At 39.8% G+C, this 16,186-nt stretch overlaps 1 protein-coding gene across 1 annotated transcript in view; it reads right to left on the bottom strand.

Moving 5' to 3' along the window:
* The window catches only part of CPNE4 (copine 4), a 531,957-nt gene that overhangs the window by 393,892 nt on the left and 121,879 nt on the right, over nucleotides 1-16,186 (bottom strand). The window contains exon 4 of the mRNA XM_003265221.4: nucleotides 2,185-2,365. Coding sequence (XP_003265269.1) covers nucleotides 2,185-2,364 — 180 coding nt within the window. The 5' untranslated portion in view covers nucleotide 2,365. The remainder of the gene's footprint in view (nucleotides 1-2,184; nucleotides 2,366-16,186) is intronic.

Here is a 16,186-nt window from a genome sequence, read left to right as displayed (position 1 = left end):
GAAGTGGCTGATATCACGTATCTACATACAATTAAACATGCTGCCTCTCGGGTCTTTTGAACCTTCTTTCTCCTATGGAATGGAAGACTGTCTCTTAGAGGGGCACCTTCCGGCTGTTTATAAACAGGTGAGAGTAGTATTGAAGGCTTAAAGAATTTGGTCCAAGGGACCCAAAACAGGTCTATTTGTGCTCTGATCAGCATGGCTTCAAATCCCTTATTCTGAGCACTTTATTTTCTTAGAATAAGAACTGCTTCCTCTGCTACATCCTCTTACCCTCCCTATTTCTCTGTTCACATCAGCTAGATCTTTAAAAACAAGGCTTACTTAGACTAGGTACCTAGATGCAAAAAAGGAAAAAAAAAATCAGTCCTCATCCAATTTGTTTTGATTTTTAAATAAACAAACAAAACCTAGCTGCAGAATTCAACCTAAAATATTGCCACACAAACCACCAAAGACTGATACCAGTGTCCAGCACAATTATAAAATAGCAATAAAGATCTCAGGTTCTGGAGCTCCAATGTATGGGTTTAAATATTAGCTTTTCCACTTACAAGCTGACTGCTCTTGGGAAAATCCTCAATCTTTTTGTCTTTCCATTTCCTTGCCTGTAAAATGGGGATAATATCTCATAGAATTTTTGAAAGAACTAAATTGGTAATTTCATGTAAAGCACTTAGACTAGTGCCTGGCACTTAAAAAGTACCCAATAAAGTTCAGGTCATATTGTTTTAAGTTCTTGCTCCAAAAAATAAATACTTCATGATGTGTCCCCTTGTTCTTCCCCAGGTACCACCATTAGTCAGAGAAACATCTGGCCAAGCGTAGCACAGTTGATACAAAGAACCCCACTGTTTTTCCTAGAGCTTCTCTCCACTGGGTCCGTGATCAGTTAGAGTCTAGCAGGCACAAAAATGAATAAATCCTTCCCAGAATAAACTTTTTTAAAAAACCCAAGCCATCTCTTAACAACTTGGGGGCCCATCACTCTTTGAAGAATGACTCACAGAAATGCCATTCCATTCACACCACTGCCAAGGGAGCAGCTGCCTTGCACAAGCACAGCAAACAGTGTGTGTTAGGAAACATTCCAAGTGGATATTTTACACAAGTTTTGGGGGATGTCTGAATGTGGTTTTGCTAGTTAAAACTGCATGCTGGCCTTATGAGCTTGTAGGCCCCCAGCTCTTTCCTCCTATTTCTGCCAGCCCCATCTCCTTACTTCTGAATCTACACATGATTTCCACACGCAAGATGCATCTTTCTCCAGTCCTCAACCAACTCAGACTGAGGTAACCATCCCACTCAGCCCCAAAAACCCATGGGGCTTAGAACGAGTCACTTCTTCAGTCCTGAGGACTGGGTTTAATTATCGTTGTTGGGTTCCCACGTGGCTCTCTTGGGTCCACAACAACAGTTTATGTTTCTCTATAGATCTATGACTTGCTGTGTCAGCTCTGTCCAACAGTCACCCTGTTTTGGGCTTGGTCAGAGACCTGGACTTCAGTCTTGGTCCCTATTCCTCAGTTCAGGCCAGTTACCCTGGATAGTAAGCAGCCCAGCCCAGCTCCCAAAACTGGAGTTTGCCCCTCTACTGCAGACAGAGATTTCATGGGACTGACTTTCTCATACCTGTCTTCTTGGTTCCCTCTTTCAATTCGGGACCTATGGATAGGACTCTCATCTACTGAGCTCATTCCATCTGAGTAGTCACTTCTCTCTCAACCCCCTAAAACCTGTTTCCTCAAAGCTACCATTCCCAAAATTCTAATTAAGTCTAATCTGAACTCTGCCTTGGCCACAAGACTCTGTCTCTGGAACCAGTTTTTGGAACTTTCTCACCCCAGCGCAGTCTGGGGTCTGGGTTCATGTCTGTTCCTGGTCCTCCTGCTACCTATGTGTTGCCAACGAGTAGGCATGGGATGAAGAGTATACTGTGAGTATTTCTTGGTAATTAACAAAAACACCTAAAAAGTCTTAGGCTCATGAATTAAGGGTAAATGTCAAAATATCCACAACATCAAAACAGCAACATCAAAACATCATGATAGAAATGTGATCATATTCACTTCTCAAATTTTTTACTTCATCAAAATAAACGACCTGAAGATATAAAATATCAAAACATTTTTGAGCCAATCATCCAGCCATGGCTCTGTCCATTTCATTGGACATGCCTACCTCAAACCACTGTCCGTGAGACTGCATCTTGAGGATGACACACGGGTCTGGTTTGGAAAGGGCATCTCTGTCAGAAATGCCTTTGCACGCCACACGCAGCTCAACTTTGGTCAGGCAGGGGCTGTTAAAGATTCCCAGTGTGTTGGCAGCGGACTCATAAATGTTGCTCATCTTCTTCATTCTGTTTTAGGCAAGTAAAAGAATAAAAAAGAAGTGCCAATCACTGCAATATTTGTCAAAGGAGAAAGCCTCCCCATCACCCTTCAGAAAATTGTCTGACACACAGTTTCAAACGTTGAAGGTATTTATCTCACTTTCCAACCCAGTGACACAGTTCCAGTGAAACAAATCAAAACAAACAAACAAACAAAAAACAGGTGCTGCTGCACTTGGTTAAGAACACTATTTTCTTGTATGATTTGCATACATTTGCATAGTAAAATTTTTAGCCAGTGAAATAAAATTAATGAATTAGTTCAATAGGCTGCAAACTGTAATCCAGCTCTTCAATAAGTGTATGGCTTGTGTGAAATTGTACAGATTTGTTGGCTCATCAATTTAATCAAATCTCAAGTTTTTCAAGACTAAAAATCCAACTCAACTGCTACGTGATGGCATGGAGAAGTATATTGTTCTTTCTGAAGAAAGAGCCATATTTCCTACCCCTAAAACTTTGCCCATCTTCTCAAAATGCTCTCAGCAAGCCAGCTCCAAGACAGAGGCCCAGCATCTGAGTCCCTGTCCCCAAATGCACGAGCCCATTCTCACCTTTCCCTTTCCCACTCCCACCTGCCATATCAGAACTCAGAATCAAAATGGGGAAAGTGATGGGGAGGAAAAGCACAAAGCTTCCTATTCTGAACTTGTGACAACAGCAGCTACATTTAAGCACTGCAGGGCCCCTGCCCATTTCCATGTGATATCCTTTATAATAACACTTTGCATCCCAGAGCCCCAGTGATCCACCAGAGGCCATCAGTGTTCTCCTCCTCTGAAGAGGACTGAACGTGAAAGATTCTCTTAGGAGCAAAATTCAATACCTTGCTTATGGAATTCTGTGTCTTTGTAGATTCATTAGGGAAAATGACAATGGCTTCCTCAACCTGACATGGCATTGGTACTCTGCAGTGGAATTTCTTCATCTATAAAATGGGAATAATTCCTCTCTCTCTCCTTCCCTTCTTCCACAAATATTTAGTGAGCTTCCCCTTGGTACCAGCACTACAGCAGGTTCAACTGAGTACAGCACGCCACCTCTTTTACAGGACGATGGCTACGCGTCAGCATTACGCATTACACACACACACACACACACACACTCAATCACACCAACAGCATTTTATTGGAACACAAGCATGCTTATTCATTTATGTATTTATGTATTTCACACACACACACACTCACTCATGCCCACCAATAGCATTTTATTGGAACACAGGCATGCTTATTCATTTATATATTTATGTATTTATCTGTGGTTGCTTTCACTACAATGGCAGAATTGAGTAGTTGCAATAGAGATTGCAAGTACCACAAAGCCTAAAATATTTATGAAGTGGCCCTCTTCAGAAAATGTTTACCAACCTCAGTTCTAAAATATTAGGTAAGGGAAATTTGTAGTTTTGGAGAGTTGCAATTCTGGTTTTAATATGTGTTAGGAAATTAGTTTTAGGATGACAACTCCTCTATCTTCTACCAAAGTGAACATTAATAGGGACTTTAGGACATTTGTTTTTTACAGATGAAAAAATTCAAGCTCAGAGAGGATTGGCGGCTTGCCCATATTGTGCAATTATTCTAATGGCAGAGCTGGGGCTGGAGTACCAGTTTTCTATCTGCCAGCCCAAAGCTATTTTTACCACAGGTAAAACCTTTAGCTGGAGAACTGTTCAAGTGTACCAAGGAACAGTGGATACAACAAATATCCTTGATTTATTTCAACCTCCGTACAGAGTCATACATCCCTTCTATTTGTAAATAAATTCTATTCAAATACAGAAAATGAACAAATTATAAGTCTATAGCTTCATAAACCATTTTCCTTCTATTTTTACAAGTTGTGAGCAGATCAATTACTACAGCAACACAGGTGACAGAGTATACAGAAAATGAAATTTACAACAAAGCAAAGGGAGGGAAAAGATCAGCTGGTGGAAAGATGGCTTTGTGTTCAGACAGGTTTGTAAGTGTGTTACAAACTCTCTTTATCAACTGTTTGATAAGAACAGCTTATTCTTCAATCAATATCTTCCTGAATTCCGCTTTTCCCAATGCATTAACTGACTCCTTGGAATCTACACTCCTCTTCTGCAGCCTTCACTGGCCTCTCCTATCTCCAAGAGCCATCACTGTCCTTCTAACTTTCCCTATCCTTATAGGCTCATGCCATGTCCATCTCTTCCAAATCCACTGTTTTAATATGTGTTAGGAAATATATATTGTATTTTTACATACATATTGTATGCAAAATGCTATGCAAGCTATGATAGAATGGGACATCTCTAATATCAATCTTGATTGTGAGGTATAGTGCAAAAAGACCCTGTCAAGGAGACACATAATTCCAGATTCAAATCCTGACTCCTCCATTCACTGACCATGTATCCTTGGGCAGGGTATTTAATGTCTGAGATGGTAATACCTATCTTGAAGAGTTGCTGTAAAGAGCAGATTAAATAATATATGTAATGTGATTACCTCAATACCAGGTATATTGTGGATGCTCTGAAAGTGGTAGCTATTGTTATTGTGTTCTGACTTATCTCCAGATAAAATCATTCATGCTTTCACTACCAACTGAAAACCTCTTAGATGTCTCACTATTAAGACCAAACTTCTATAAGCCCATTTAAATGTCTTCTGTATTTGAAACCTGCACAATCTGAGCATACTACCCTCCATCTAAGAGCACACAGTCATCTTTCAAATCAGTTTATCTGAGGATTCATACACATGAGCCAATAACTCTCACAGATTCACAAGTCAGACAGTAAAACAATGGTGACAGCCCTTCTAATATTGTGAAGCTGCTTTATCAACTTCCTGGGATAGAAAATTTATTCTTCAATCAGTGTTCTTTCCAAATCATCGGCTGGCTCTTTGGGAATCCTATACTCCATAAAAGCCCTCTCTTGGTCCATATAAAAGATAGTCACCTGTTATGTGCAATTCACAAGGCATCTGATGGGAATGGCAGGATTCCCACAATGCAGAGGGGTCAATTGTCTCATCCTCCCTCATTTATTCATTTCCAGGTTGTTACAACAGTTTTGGTTCACATGGGCCTGGTTAAGTGAATTTCACGTGGTGATATTTAGTTTTAACTATCCCTACCTCTCCAATGGATTACTGCAAGAAATCTTACTGAATGTAAAAAAAAAATAATGTAGGCAACCAAACACCATGAAATAGCAGAGGTGACACATTTTTCTCCTAGTCTGAGTTTCCCGTTGGCCATCATACTTGCTTAAAATAGTGGCAATCTTATCACATGTGTTAATAGTTGCCCAAGATAATTAAAAATTATCAAGTCCTCTTGAAATACGGATTGATACATGCAATCACTGATAGGATATTTTATATCAAGTGTATATAGTTCTTGCTCTGAATTATTAATGATAGTAAATTTAAGTAATTTATAAAAGAATAAATATATAAACTGGAGGCACATGTTTAGAGTTTTTTTAATCAATGGAAATAAATGATTCAGAAATTTTATGGATCACTTCATTACGCAATGGGAAACAGAGAATTTGAAGCTGGGAAATGGGCATGATCAAATAAACATTTGATAAAGATCAATCTAGTACTAACATGAGGGTTGGACTGCAGGAGAGAAAAAACATTTGTGATCGTATGAGGCTATTTACCTGGTCACTTCTATTCCTGCTTTTCCCATTGATTCTACTTTTTTCCCTTTGCTCAGGGCCCTAAAAGGCTTACCTCCATTGACTGCCAGCACATTGTTGGCAAGTGTTACGTTTGGTTTCACTAAAGGGATGCAGTTTTGGGGAAAGGGGGAGAGAGAGAACAGCATATTTCTTCCCAACTCCTACCCTGATCTTTAGCAGTAGCCAAGCAAATGACCATAGCTCTATCTGCAAGCCTTCAGATATCACTGGCCTTAGTAACAACACTGTTTCTTCCCCTTACTCCTTCAGGCTTATGGGTTGTAATGTTTTCCTGCCAGTCTTAAGATGGGCATCCTAGAAGCAAAGCCTGAAACAGGGATTCAGATGCACTTGATTTCCTTCTCTCAGAGGAGAGAAGAAAAGTGTAGGAAGCAAAGAGGTGGTCTCAGCTGGAGTCCAGCTTCAATCTGATTCCATGGGGGCTCTGGGACGTGAATTGTACCCTTAAGGAAAGAGGTTCAGCCTATTTAACTCCATGTGAGAAAGTCATGCTAGGGATCAAGGGGCATAAACTCTTAGATTTGCTGCTTCCTCCCCCTGGCTGAAAGCAATCAGGCATTCCCCAGAAAAGGGGTAGCCATGAGCCATTATCAGTCAACACTTGGCAGTCCTTGAGGGAGGTGCACTTACTGGATAAAGGGCATGTAGGCAGAATATCATTGGGTCTATTTTACCACAATGGCTGGTCTCTAGGAACCTCCCTATAAATTCCTTTAACTTTGACCACATATCTTGAATCAATAGAGATTATTCTGTTTTCTGTCTGGAAGAGAACTAAACTAGAGCAGTACAGTTGGAATTCAAAATTAGGAGTGGTGTGGCAGACAGAGGCTAAGATGGCCACCTCCTGGTATTCATGCCCTGTATAACACCCTCACCTTGAGTGTGGGTGAGACCTGTGACTTGCTTTTAACCAATAAAATATGGCAAAAGCAATAAAATGTCACCTCTGCCTTTATGATACCTCAGATAATGACACCATCTTGATAAGAGACTCTCTCCCTTGTTGGCTTTAATGAAGTGGCCATGTTGGAAGGCAAGGAACTGAGGGTAACATTCATCCAATAGCCAGCCAGAAACTGAGACTCTCAGACCAACACGCTGAAAGGAAATGAATTCTGCCAACAATCATGTGAGCTTGGAAGTAGATCATTCTCCAGTTGAACCTCAGATGTGACAGCAGCCCTGACTGACACCTCGACTGCAGACTTGTGAGACTTGGAGACAGTGAATCCAAACAACCTGCAACAGTATTTCTGACCTACAGAAACAGTGAGATAATAAATTGTGCTGTTTTAAGCTGCTAAATTTGTGGTAATATTATCTAGCAACCAATAATTATTAATAATACAAAGAGATTCAAGAGGTGCTCCAAGCGGGGTGTGTGTGTGTGTGTGTGTGTGTGTGTGTGTGTGTGTGTGTAAACTCCTTTAGATCAGCAACTACTTCTTATGCTTTACTGCGTCCCCAGTAGTGCTCATCTTGGTAATATTTCCAGTCTGGTGATGAAGCCAACATAAACCTTCATTTCTAGAGGGATAGGGTACAGGAAAGCAATATGGAGATACTAAAGACAAAATTCCCAACTTTTCACAATTATACTCAGGGTCCACAGCTTACCTCCCGGTGCCTGCACAAATGAAAGCCCTGACAAAATATACTGGAGTTCATGAGTTCTTGTGCCTGACCTTGACTTTGGAGGTGGTACACAGGACAGTGAAATCAAATTGTCTGGCTTTGGTCCAGCTGAAGCTCACTGCTGAAAGGTGATCACAAAATATGGCTCTGTCAACGAGTGATCAGCTACCTCTAGGCCCAGATAAGCAGAGTAAACAAGTAAATTCACACTCTGCTAGAGAACAGGATTAATATAGCCAGATTATCAATGCATTCTCCATGGCTGATTTAAATCCTCTTTGTTGCCTTTCACACAATACCTTGGTTTTAGGGAGACTAATGTCTGCTGAGAATTATTTTGATAAAAGCTGACTTTTGGCCAATTTTAGAAACAAATTATAATTGTCCTTTCACTCAGATAATTTAAGTTATTAAAAACTACCACTTCAGCATATTCGCATTCTCTAACAGGACAAACTGATCCTGAAACTTAATTAGTTTCTGAATGAGTTGCAAACAACACAAAGACAATAGAGAACTCAAGAGGGAAGAGAATCAGCTTGAGTTCACAGGGGAACCGACTGAGCAGAGCTTGTCTTAAGACTGTGTCAGGAATAAGTGCATAATCACTCTTCTGCTTGCCTTGGCATTATTCAGCCTTTTAAAATGTCATAGTACATCCAGGGAAGGCTAGGGTGCTGGACGTCTCTATCTCACAACATTTCCATCACAATTCAAGAAACATGTATAAGGGATCTGCTATGTGCCTGATGTTGTGCTGAATGCTGGAGGCACTGAACTTCCACTCCCTCAACCAGAGATTAACAAGGTGTTATTCCACTCAGACTTTTCAATCCATTTCCTAGTCAACGTTCCTTAGATCAAGAGGAGATCTATCCTGAGCTTACCCACAGGTGGCAAGCACTGTGCCAGACACTGTAAGGGATGCAGGCATAAACGAGATAGTTCCATCCACACTTGCCTAAAGTTCCATATTCTGGAGCAGTGCATCTCAGATTTCACCATCATCACAAATCACCTGGGAAGCAGGTTAAAATGTAGTTTCTGTTTCAAGAGTGCGGAGTAGGGCCTGAGATTCTGCTCCCAAATGTTGTTGATCCTGCTAGCCTGCGTACTACACCTTGAGTAACAAGGTTGCTGAGTACAAACCAGGCATCTACAAAACAAGGCAAACTTCCCCCAGATATTACTTAACTTAGGAACAGACACTCATCTATGAGATGCAGGATAACACAGGGGATAAGAGTACAGATCTAGTATTGGAGCATTTGAGTTTGAATCACAGCTCTACTATTGTTAAAGTAGGTAGCTGGTCAGGCATGAGTAGTGTAAGAGAGGGCTCCCCCAACTCCATCAGGAATGTCAGGCGACTATCAGGTGATGGTCAGGCAGTTGTCACGCTGTCTCTCTAAAATAATAATTGGTCACAGCCAGTGCCAAGGAAAGGCAGTCTCCATAGATTAAAAACACCTGAAGCAGGTGATCAGCAGCTTTTGGATAAGATTTCAGCAGTTGGGCCAGTAGGCTCAAGCATGTATATTAAGAGGCAAAATAGTACCGTTTAACTGGTATATAACGATCAGGGGCATTCCACCGGTAAGGAAAGAATGCCTCAAATGAGCATGCATACAACTCCAGTAAACACGCTGCTCATGCTCCCCTCCCAAGTGCTAGCAGGCCACTGTGCATGTGGACAACCCACTCTGAGGGAAGAATGAGGGAAGAAGGGACGCAAGACCCCAGAAGTGTGTTAATATATAAAACCCAAGTCAAAAGGTCAAACTGTGCACTTGTCTATCAAGTTGTCTGCTTGGCCCTCTTCCAAGTGTATGTTCTTTACTTTTGTTCCTGCTCTAATGCTTTTTAATAAACTTTCACTTCTGCTCTAAACCTTGCGTTGGTCTCTCCTTCTGCCTTAGGCTTCCTTGGTCGAATTCTTTCTTCTGAGGGGGTAAGAATTGCAAACTCACGTGGATTCACTGCCAGTAACACTATTTACTTGTTGTGTGACCTTGAGTAAGTTGCTTGAATTCTCTGTATCTGTTTTACCATCTTTAAAATGGGGATAATAATAGTTCCCACTTTGCAGAGTTGTGTTCAGAATTAAGTGAATTAATCCACATAAAGTCCTCAGAAGAGTATCTGGGCCATAATGAGCACTCAATAAATGCAAATTACTGTTACCATTGCTGTTGTTTTTTAATTGGACCACTAGGTTCATAGAACATTCTTTAAATTCTTATATATCTTCCCAGCATTCAATAATAGGTCATCAGATCCTCAGGCTAACCCTTCACTGGATCCTTCGGATAATCCTTTTGTAGGCCCTATTAGGACACCCATTTCCATTTCATAGGCAAGAAATTGCACCCTAGAAAGGTACAACTGCACATAGCTGTCCAGCCACAAAGTGGTAAAGCAAGGATTTGAATCCAGGACCTCCAAATACAGAACTTATGCCCTTAACCACTTTGCTATTCTGCCTCCTTGTAGGTTAGCTGCTTAACAAGACTCTCAAAAAAGTGACAGGTGGGGATTTACACCACAGAACATCTTCCAAAATTTTCTTGGCCCATCTAGCTTCCCTGAATGTCACTTGGTGGCTGTCCCTCCCTCTCTCTGTCTCCTCCCCTTCTCTCTAAGTCCTTTAGATTTTAGATTCTTCTCCTGCCCCCCATAGAGAGTCGTTTATTTTGTAAATTAATCTGCCCTCTGGGTTTCTTTCCTCTCACAACTTTAATCATTACTCACCCTGCTCAGGGCCCCTCTGCTCCCATTTTGGCAGTACAAACACTGACTCTTCCCAAGAGGTTGGGAAAAGGAGAAAAGCTGTAAATATTTATACTTTTTGTCCTCATCAAACATATAATGTTCTATAATTCTTTTAAAAATAAAAATAACTTGCATTCAGGCGGGCACGGTGGCTCACACCTGTAATCCCAGCACTGTGGGAGGCCAAGGTGGGTGGATCACCTGAGGTCAGGAGTTCGAGACCAGCCTGACCAACATGGAGAAACTCTGTCTCTACTAAAAATACAAAATTATCTGGGTGTGGTGGTGCATGCCTGTAATCCCAGCTACTCAGGAGGCTGAGGCAGGAGAATCGCTTGAACCCAGGAGGCGGAGATTGTGGTGAGCCGAGGTCACACCACTGCACTCCAGCCTGGGCAACAAGAGCGAAATTCTGTCTCAAAAAAAATAAAATAAAATAAAAACTTGCTTTCCTAGCTACTAATATTAACTACAGTAATAAACCACACTGTTTTATTTATTCCTTGAGACAACTTCTTGAGATCAGTATTGTCAGCCTCATTTTATGGATGTGGTGGTTAAATAACTTATCCCAATGTCATAGAAAGTGACAGAGCCAGGAATTAAACCTGGGTCTAGTGGCCTCTAAAGCCTGTGTTTTTGACCATTTCTTATAAGATGATTTGTAATTTGCTTAACAATTACTTTCTTTTTAGACCATGCCAAGGCAAACTTCAACCCTATTCCAATCCTAATAAATCTCTAAGGTGTAGTATATGTATTAATGAGATTGTTCTCTGGCAGTCCTTAAAAATTCACTTTACTTCCTTTATTCCCAAGGCTGCTCAAGTAGCTCTATACATAATGGTAGCTTCATCAATAAGTTGAGGGTCTAAGAACTTAATATCCCTACTCTGATTATTTCAAACACTGAGCATTTGAGGAGTTATAGATGGTGGAGCTACAACATCCAGCAAATACAGATACAAACCACATGAAACACAAAAGGCCATGGTTTTCATGAATCATATGACAATATGAGTGCATGAAGTAACAACATGACAATTGCCATATGCATTCAAAATAAATAATATGCATACATGAATGTTTTTCTGGAACATACCATACCAAATCTCTCAGACGCAATAAATAATTATTTTAATCATTTCCTGAGCTTTATAATTTGAGACAACAGAGAGCCCAAAAGAAAAAATCTAGCAGGGATCTCATTTCCTGAAAAACACTTCTTGGGGAAATGTGCATATAGAATCAGATACATTGATGTTCTTAGGAACTTCTGGGCTTACAATTTTGACTCTGACAATGATTCATGAAGATGAGATTTCTCCAGAAAGTAACTATGTTTATTGCATCACATTTATATTAACTTTATAGCACTCAAATGTTTCCCATCTTTAGGAGAAGAATTTGATGTATAAATGTAACCGAATAATTTTAAATGCTGACAGAAACTTTTAAGAGTTAAACTTGAACTAAATCTCAAGAGAAATAGTATAAATGACTATCTTCTCCCTGTCACAGCCCCTCCTTTTCCCGGCATACCAAAGGCAACTATAGTTCCTGAACGAGAGAGAAAAAGCAAATTTAAATAATGTTTTATTATTTTGGCACTGAAATAATTTGCTCTTGTTTCTCAGGCAACTAAATTTACCAAGTAGAAAGATCAAATCTCAGTCTTCTTTTATTCAGTTATTTTCCCTTCTTAATAAAATCATAGTTTGGATTCTTCCACTAGGGTCACGTTAACAGGAAGCTGGGGGGCTCACAACGTGGATTTTGTGTTTCCAGTTTTAAAAAAAAAAAAAGAGCAGGATTATTCTTACATTCAAAGGGAGAAACTACAGACAACATATGAAGCCAGAAGCCAGTTTCCTTGAGAAAGCATGATAACTGATCTACTTATGGGTCTTGTTCTGCTTCCATGCTGTCTCCTTTAAGAATTGCTTCATGTACTTTTTTAATTTACATGCTTTTGCTTAATTGGCAGAGGACAACATGGTGTGTTTTGGGAAAAAAGAGGGGGTTGAATAGATAACAAAGTATAAAAAGAAATACCTTTTCAGGATAAAGAGCACAATCTATAGTTCAGCATTGCCCAGTAGAAATATGTGTAATGATGGAAACATTCTGTATTGGTGATGGACAGTACAGTGGCTACTAGTCAAAGGTGGCTATTAAGCAGTTGAACTGTGGCTAGGGCAATTGAGGAGATATATTTTTAATTTACTTTTATTTTAATTTAAATCGAAATAGCAACTTGTGGCTAGTGACATGCACTGGACATACTGAACTATTGTTTGTTTGTTTTCTTTGTTTTTCCTAAAGAACAAAGCAACTCATGAAAACAGGACTCTTTTATAAGATAAGTCTGTCATTGCCCTATTTGGTGGAGACTGGATGCAGAAGTGCTCAAAAGACTTAACAGGCTCAAGTTTAGCTGCTAGGCTTTTCATCGTCTGCCAGTGCCTGTTGATTGGTGGTGACTGCCCACCTTACTTGTGGAGACAGCATGAGAATGAATAGCATGATTCACTAGCAATGTCTGCAATCCACATGCATGGAGGAGTGAAGTGGCAACTCATGAGGAAAGACCTTGGGGACAATATTGGAGCAAAGCTCTCCTCAGAATTTCTTCCTAACGTGGCAGTACCTTTATGTCCAATGTGTAATCATGTTTCTGCTAAAAGTTTCCAAGTGCGACAACATAAGCTTTGTGGCAAATGACCTTGCTAGTGTTGCTATGGATGAAAACAAAGAAGAGACTAGAATTTAGGAAGAAGTAGCATGTGAGCCGAGTGTTTTTGAAGTTGAAGAGAGGGATGTTTGAAAGGGAGGACATGTTGGAAGATACATCATGTTTGTCGCTGCAATCAGACTCGTGACCAGCTATCACAGACACTTCAGTGATGCTTTGGGGAGGAGGAAAGCCACTACAGACATGGAAGGAGTGGTGTCTGCATTTCAACATTCATATGCAGACACACACACAAATTCATATGTTCTTGCTCTCTCTCTCTTTAATAGTGAGACTTCTTCAGTCTGAATAACAGGTGGGGTTGCTTTCATGTAATAATGTGAGAAATGCATATTCACTGAAGGAGTTTGACAGGAATAGATAGAAAAAGAAAGACACAAGGTCTCTCCACTAGCACAGAGAAACTTCAGAGGGCCTCTTGCTGCAGAAGGGAACATTGGCTGAATTGATCAAGTCAGTGGACCAGGGCAAGACTGTGGAAGACATTATCAGATGAGGAGGAAATCTGGCAGATGCCTTGTGTACGGCAGCTGAGAATTCTGTGGATTTCTAGTTCTCACTGAATGTGAAAAGAACTCCAGTACAAGAAAACATGCAGTTCCCAGTGTGGTAGAGAGAGACTAGAGAAACAAGCACCAGATGTAGAATACTCACAGGCAACAGTAACACTCATGGACAAGCATTTTTGGATAATTATGTGTCTGTCCCAGTGCTTCCCATAATACGATCAAATTTAATCCTTTCAAGAGTTATGGAAGGTAGCTATTGATATTGTTTCCATTTTACAAATGAGAAAATTGAGATTCAGAAAATCTAAATAAATTGTGACTGCACAACCCAAAAATGGAGGAAGCAGAATTCAGTCAGATTTTTTAAACTCAAAAGTGCAGGATTTTGTGTATAATGTTATTCTTCCTCCCCTTACATACCTTAAAATCTCGGTTCATTTTACAGTTCAATTTGAGTCCCTTAATGCTGGAAGTTCCAGAATGTGATATCACGCTATTTAGACACAAAATATTTATTTAATACTTCAAGTATGTGCTGAGAACCATGGTAGGTACTGGCAGATACAAAGATGAAAAGACAAGGTTTCTATCTTCATGGAGTTTCCAGGCTGATGGAGAAATGAACAGGCAAACAAATACTTAGAAAAGATTAAGTTTGCTTGTTATGTTGACTGCCATATTTCCATTAAAATAGCCATAGACAGACTCAGAAGCTGACAATCACACCAGAAAGGAAAAAACAAATAACAAACAAAAAAAACACATGTGGAGTTTCCTCTGGCTGTTTTCTACAGAGCTGTGTGCTATGGAACTGTTATTCTATGAGGTACTAGTAGATAATCTTAAAAGGAACAATGGTAGACTTTATAACATAAAACAGTTTTTTTGTAACAGGACATTTTAGAGCCATTACTATGTTAATTTGCACTGTGAATCTCCAAAAAGGAGATATGGTATATAATATTTCCCAAAATTATTTAATCACAAAAACACATTAGAAGGCACATGAAACACATTAGAAGACAAATGATTAACAGAGAAGAAAAAACATTTTAAAAATGCTAGAGGCTAAAGAGTAACAGGTAGAGGCATATTGCATTTGGGAATATTTTATTTACTATGAAACGTGTTGTAGGGAGCTGAAGTGAGAATGCCCAGGAAACAGTACAGTGTAGGAGGTGCTGTCTTTCACGTACTACACCGGGTGCTGAGCTTATGGTTAAGTCAGAGTTCCAGCCCTAGTCTGGAAGGTGTACTCTAAATAAATGCCTGCTGGATTCAGCAACTTAAGTCAGGTATATCAAGGTGACCTTCAGAAAGTCAACTGAGAAGTAGCAAATGCTAGAACTAAGTGAATAGTGAAGAGGATTGATGAGACTCCACTTAATCTGTCCACTGGTAAATGCCAGCTGGATAGATTTCTTTCCAAATGCTGAATGAATAAAATAGAAATAACAACAGCAACATGCAGCCTAAGAAAAGGATGGGGAATAACTAGATCGTGGTCAATTCATAAGATGGAATGCCATATAGCAATGAAAATGGAGGACCGTTTGATACACGTGCCAGTATGTATAAATCTAGACATAATGTTAAACAAAATAGGCTAAATACAAAACAGTACATGCTGTATGATCCCAATTTTGTGAAGTTCAAAACCAGGCCAAAATAAAGGCAGAACGATGGTTACCTTTTGTGAATGCAATGATGGGAGGGATACAAGAAGGCTTCTGGGGTGCAGAAATAAACTACATCTTGATTTAGAAGGGTTTGCTTTGTAAAATTCACCCAGCTGTACATTTACAATGTGTGCACTATTCCGTATGTTTGTTGTACTCAGATAAAATTTTACTTAAAAAGTAAATAATAGGTGGCAGAAATAGAGTCAACCTATCTAATATGTTATTGATCATGAAGAGGTAAAATTCTCTTACTAAAGGACCAACACCCTATTAGATTAGCTTTAACATCTAACTAGGTAATACTTATAAAGAAAACTATAATAAGCAAGTGAATGCGTGACTATATGAATTTTTTAAAATAGACAAAATTTAATTAAAGGAAAGCAGTAATAGAGATAAGGCAAAACCTAAGGAAACAAACCTCAAATGAGTCGGAGTCACTTCTCTCATTCTCCCCACCCTGGATCCATTGTAATTTATTCCTCACTGCAGTCAGCAGGTATGAGTTGCTTAGGGACGTTTCGCAAATTGTTAAACTCAAATCTGATCAGGTCACTCCGCTGCCCAACATCCTTCTGTGGATTCATAAATGCTGCAGGCCAAAGCCTACATTTCTTAGCCTAGAATCACTGATTTTTCCTAACTTTATTGATCAGGCCCACTATTCCCCAATAGAGAATATTGCTGTATTCTCATTTTTTTTCTCGTACTTTCAAGTCCTAGAAGGCCCATGGA

Source organism: Nomascus leucogenys, chromosome 8 (genome assembly GCF_006542625.1).
Source record: "Nomascus leucogenys isolate Asia chromosome 8, Asia_NLE_v1, whole genome shotgun sequence".
Classification (NCBI taxonomy): Eukaryota; Metazoa; Chordata; class Mammalia; order Primates; family Hylobatidae; genus Nomascus; species Nomascus leucogenys.
Note: the sequence above shows the minus strand (reverse complement) of the source record. Positions and strands in the feature narration are given on the sequence as shown.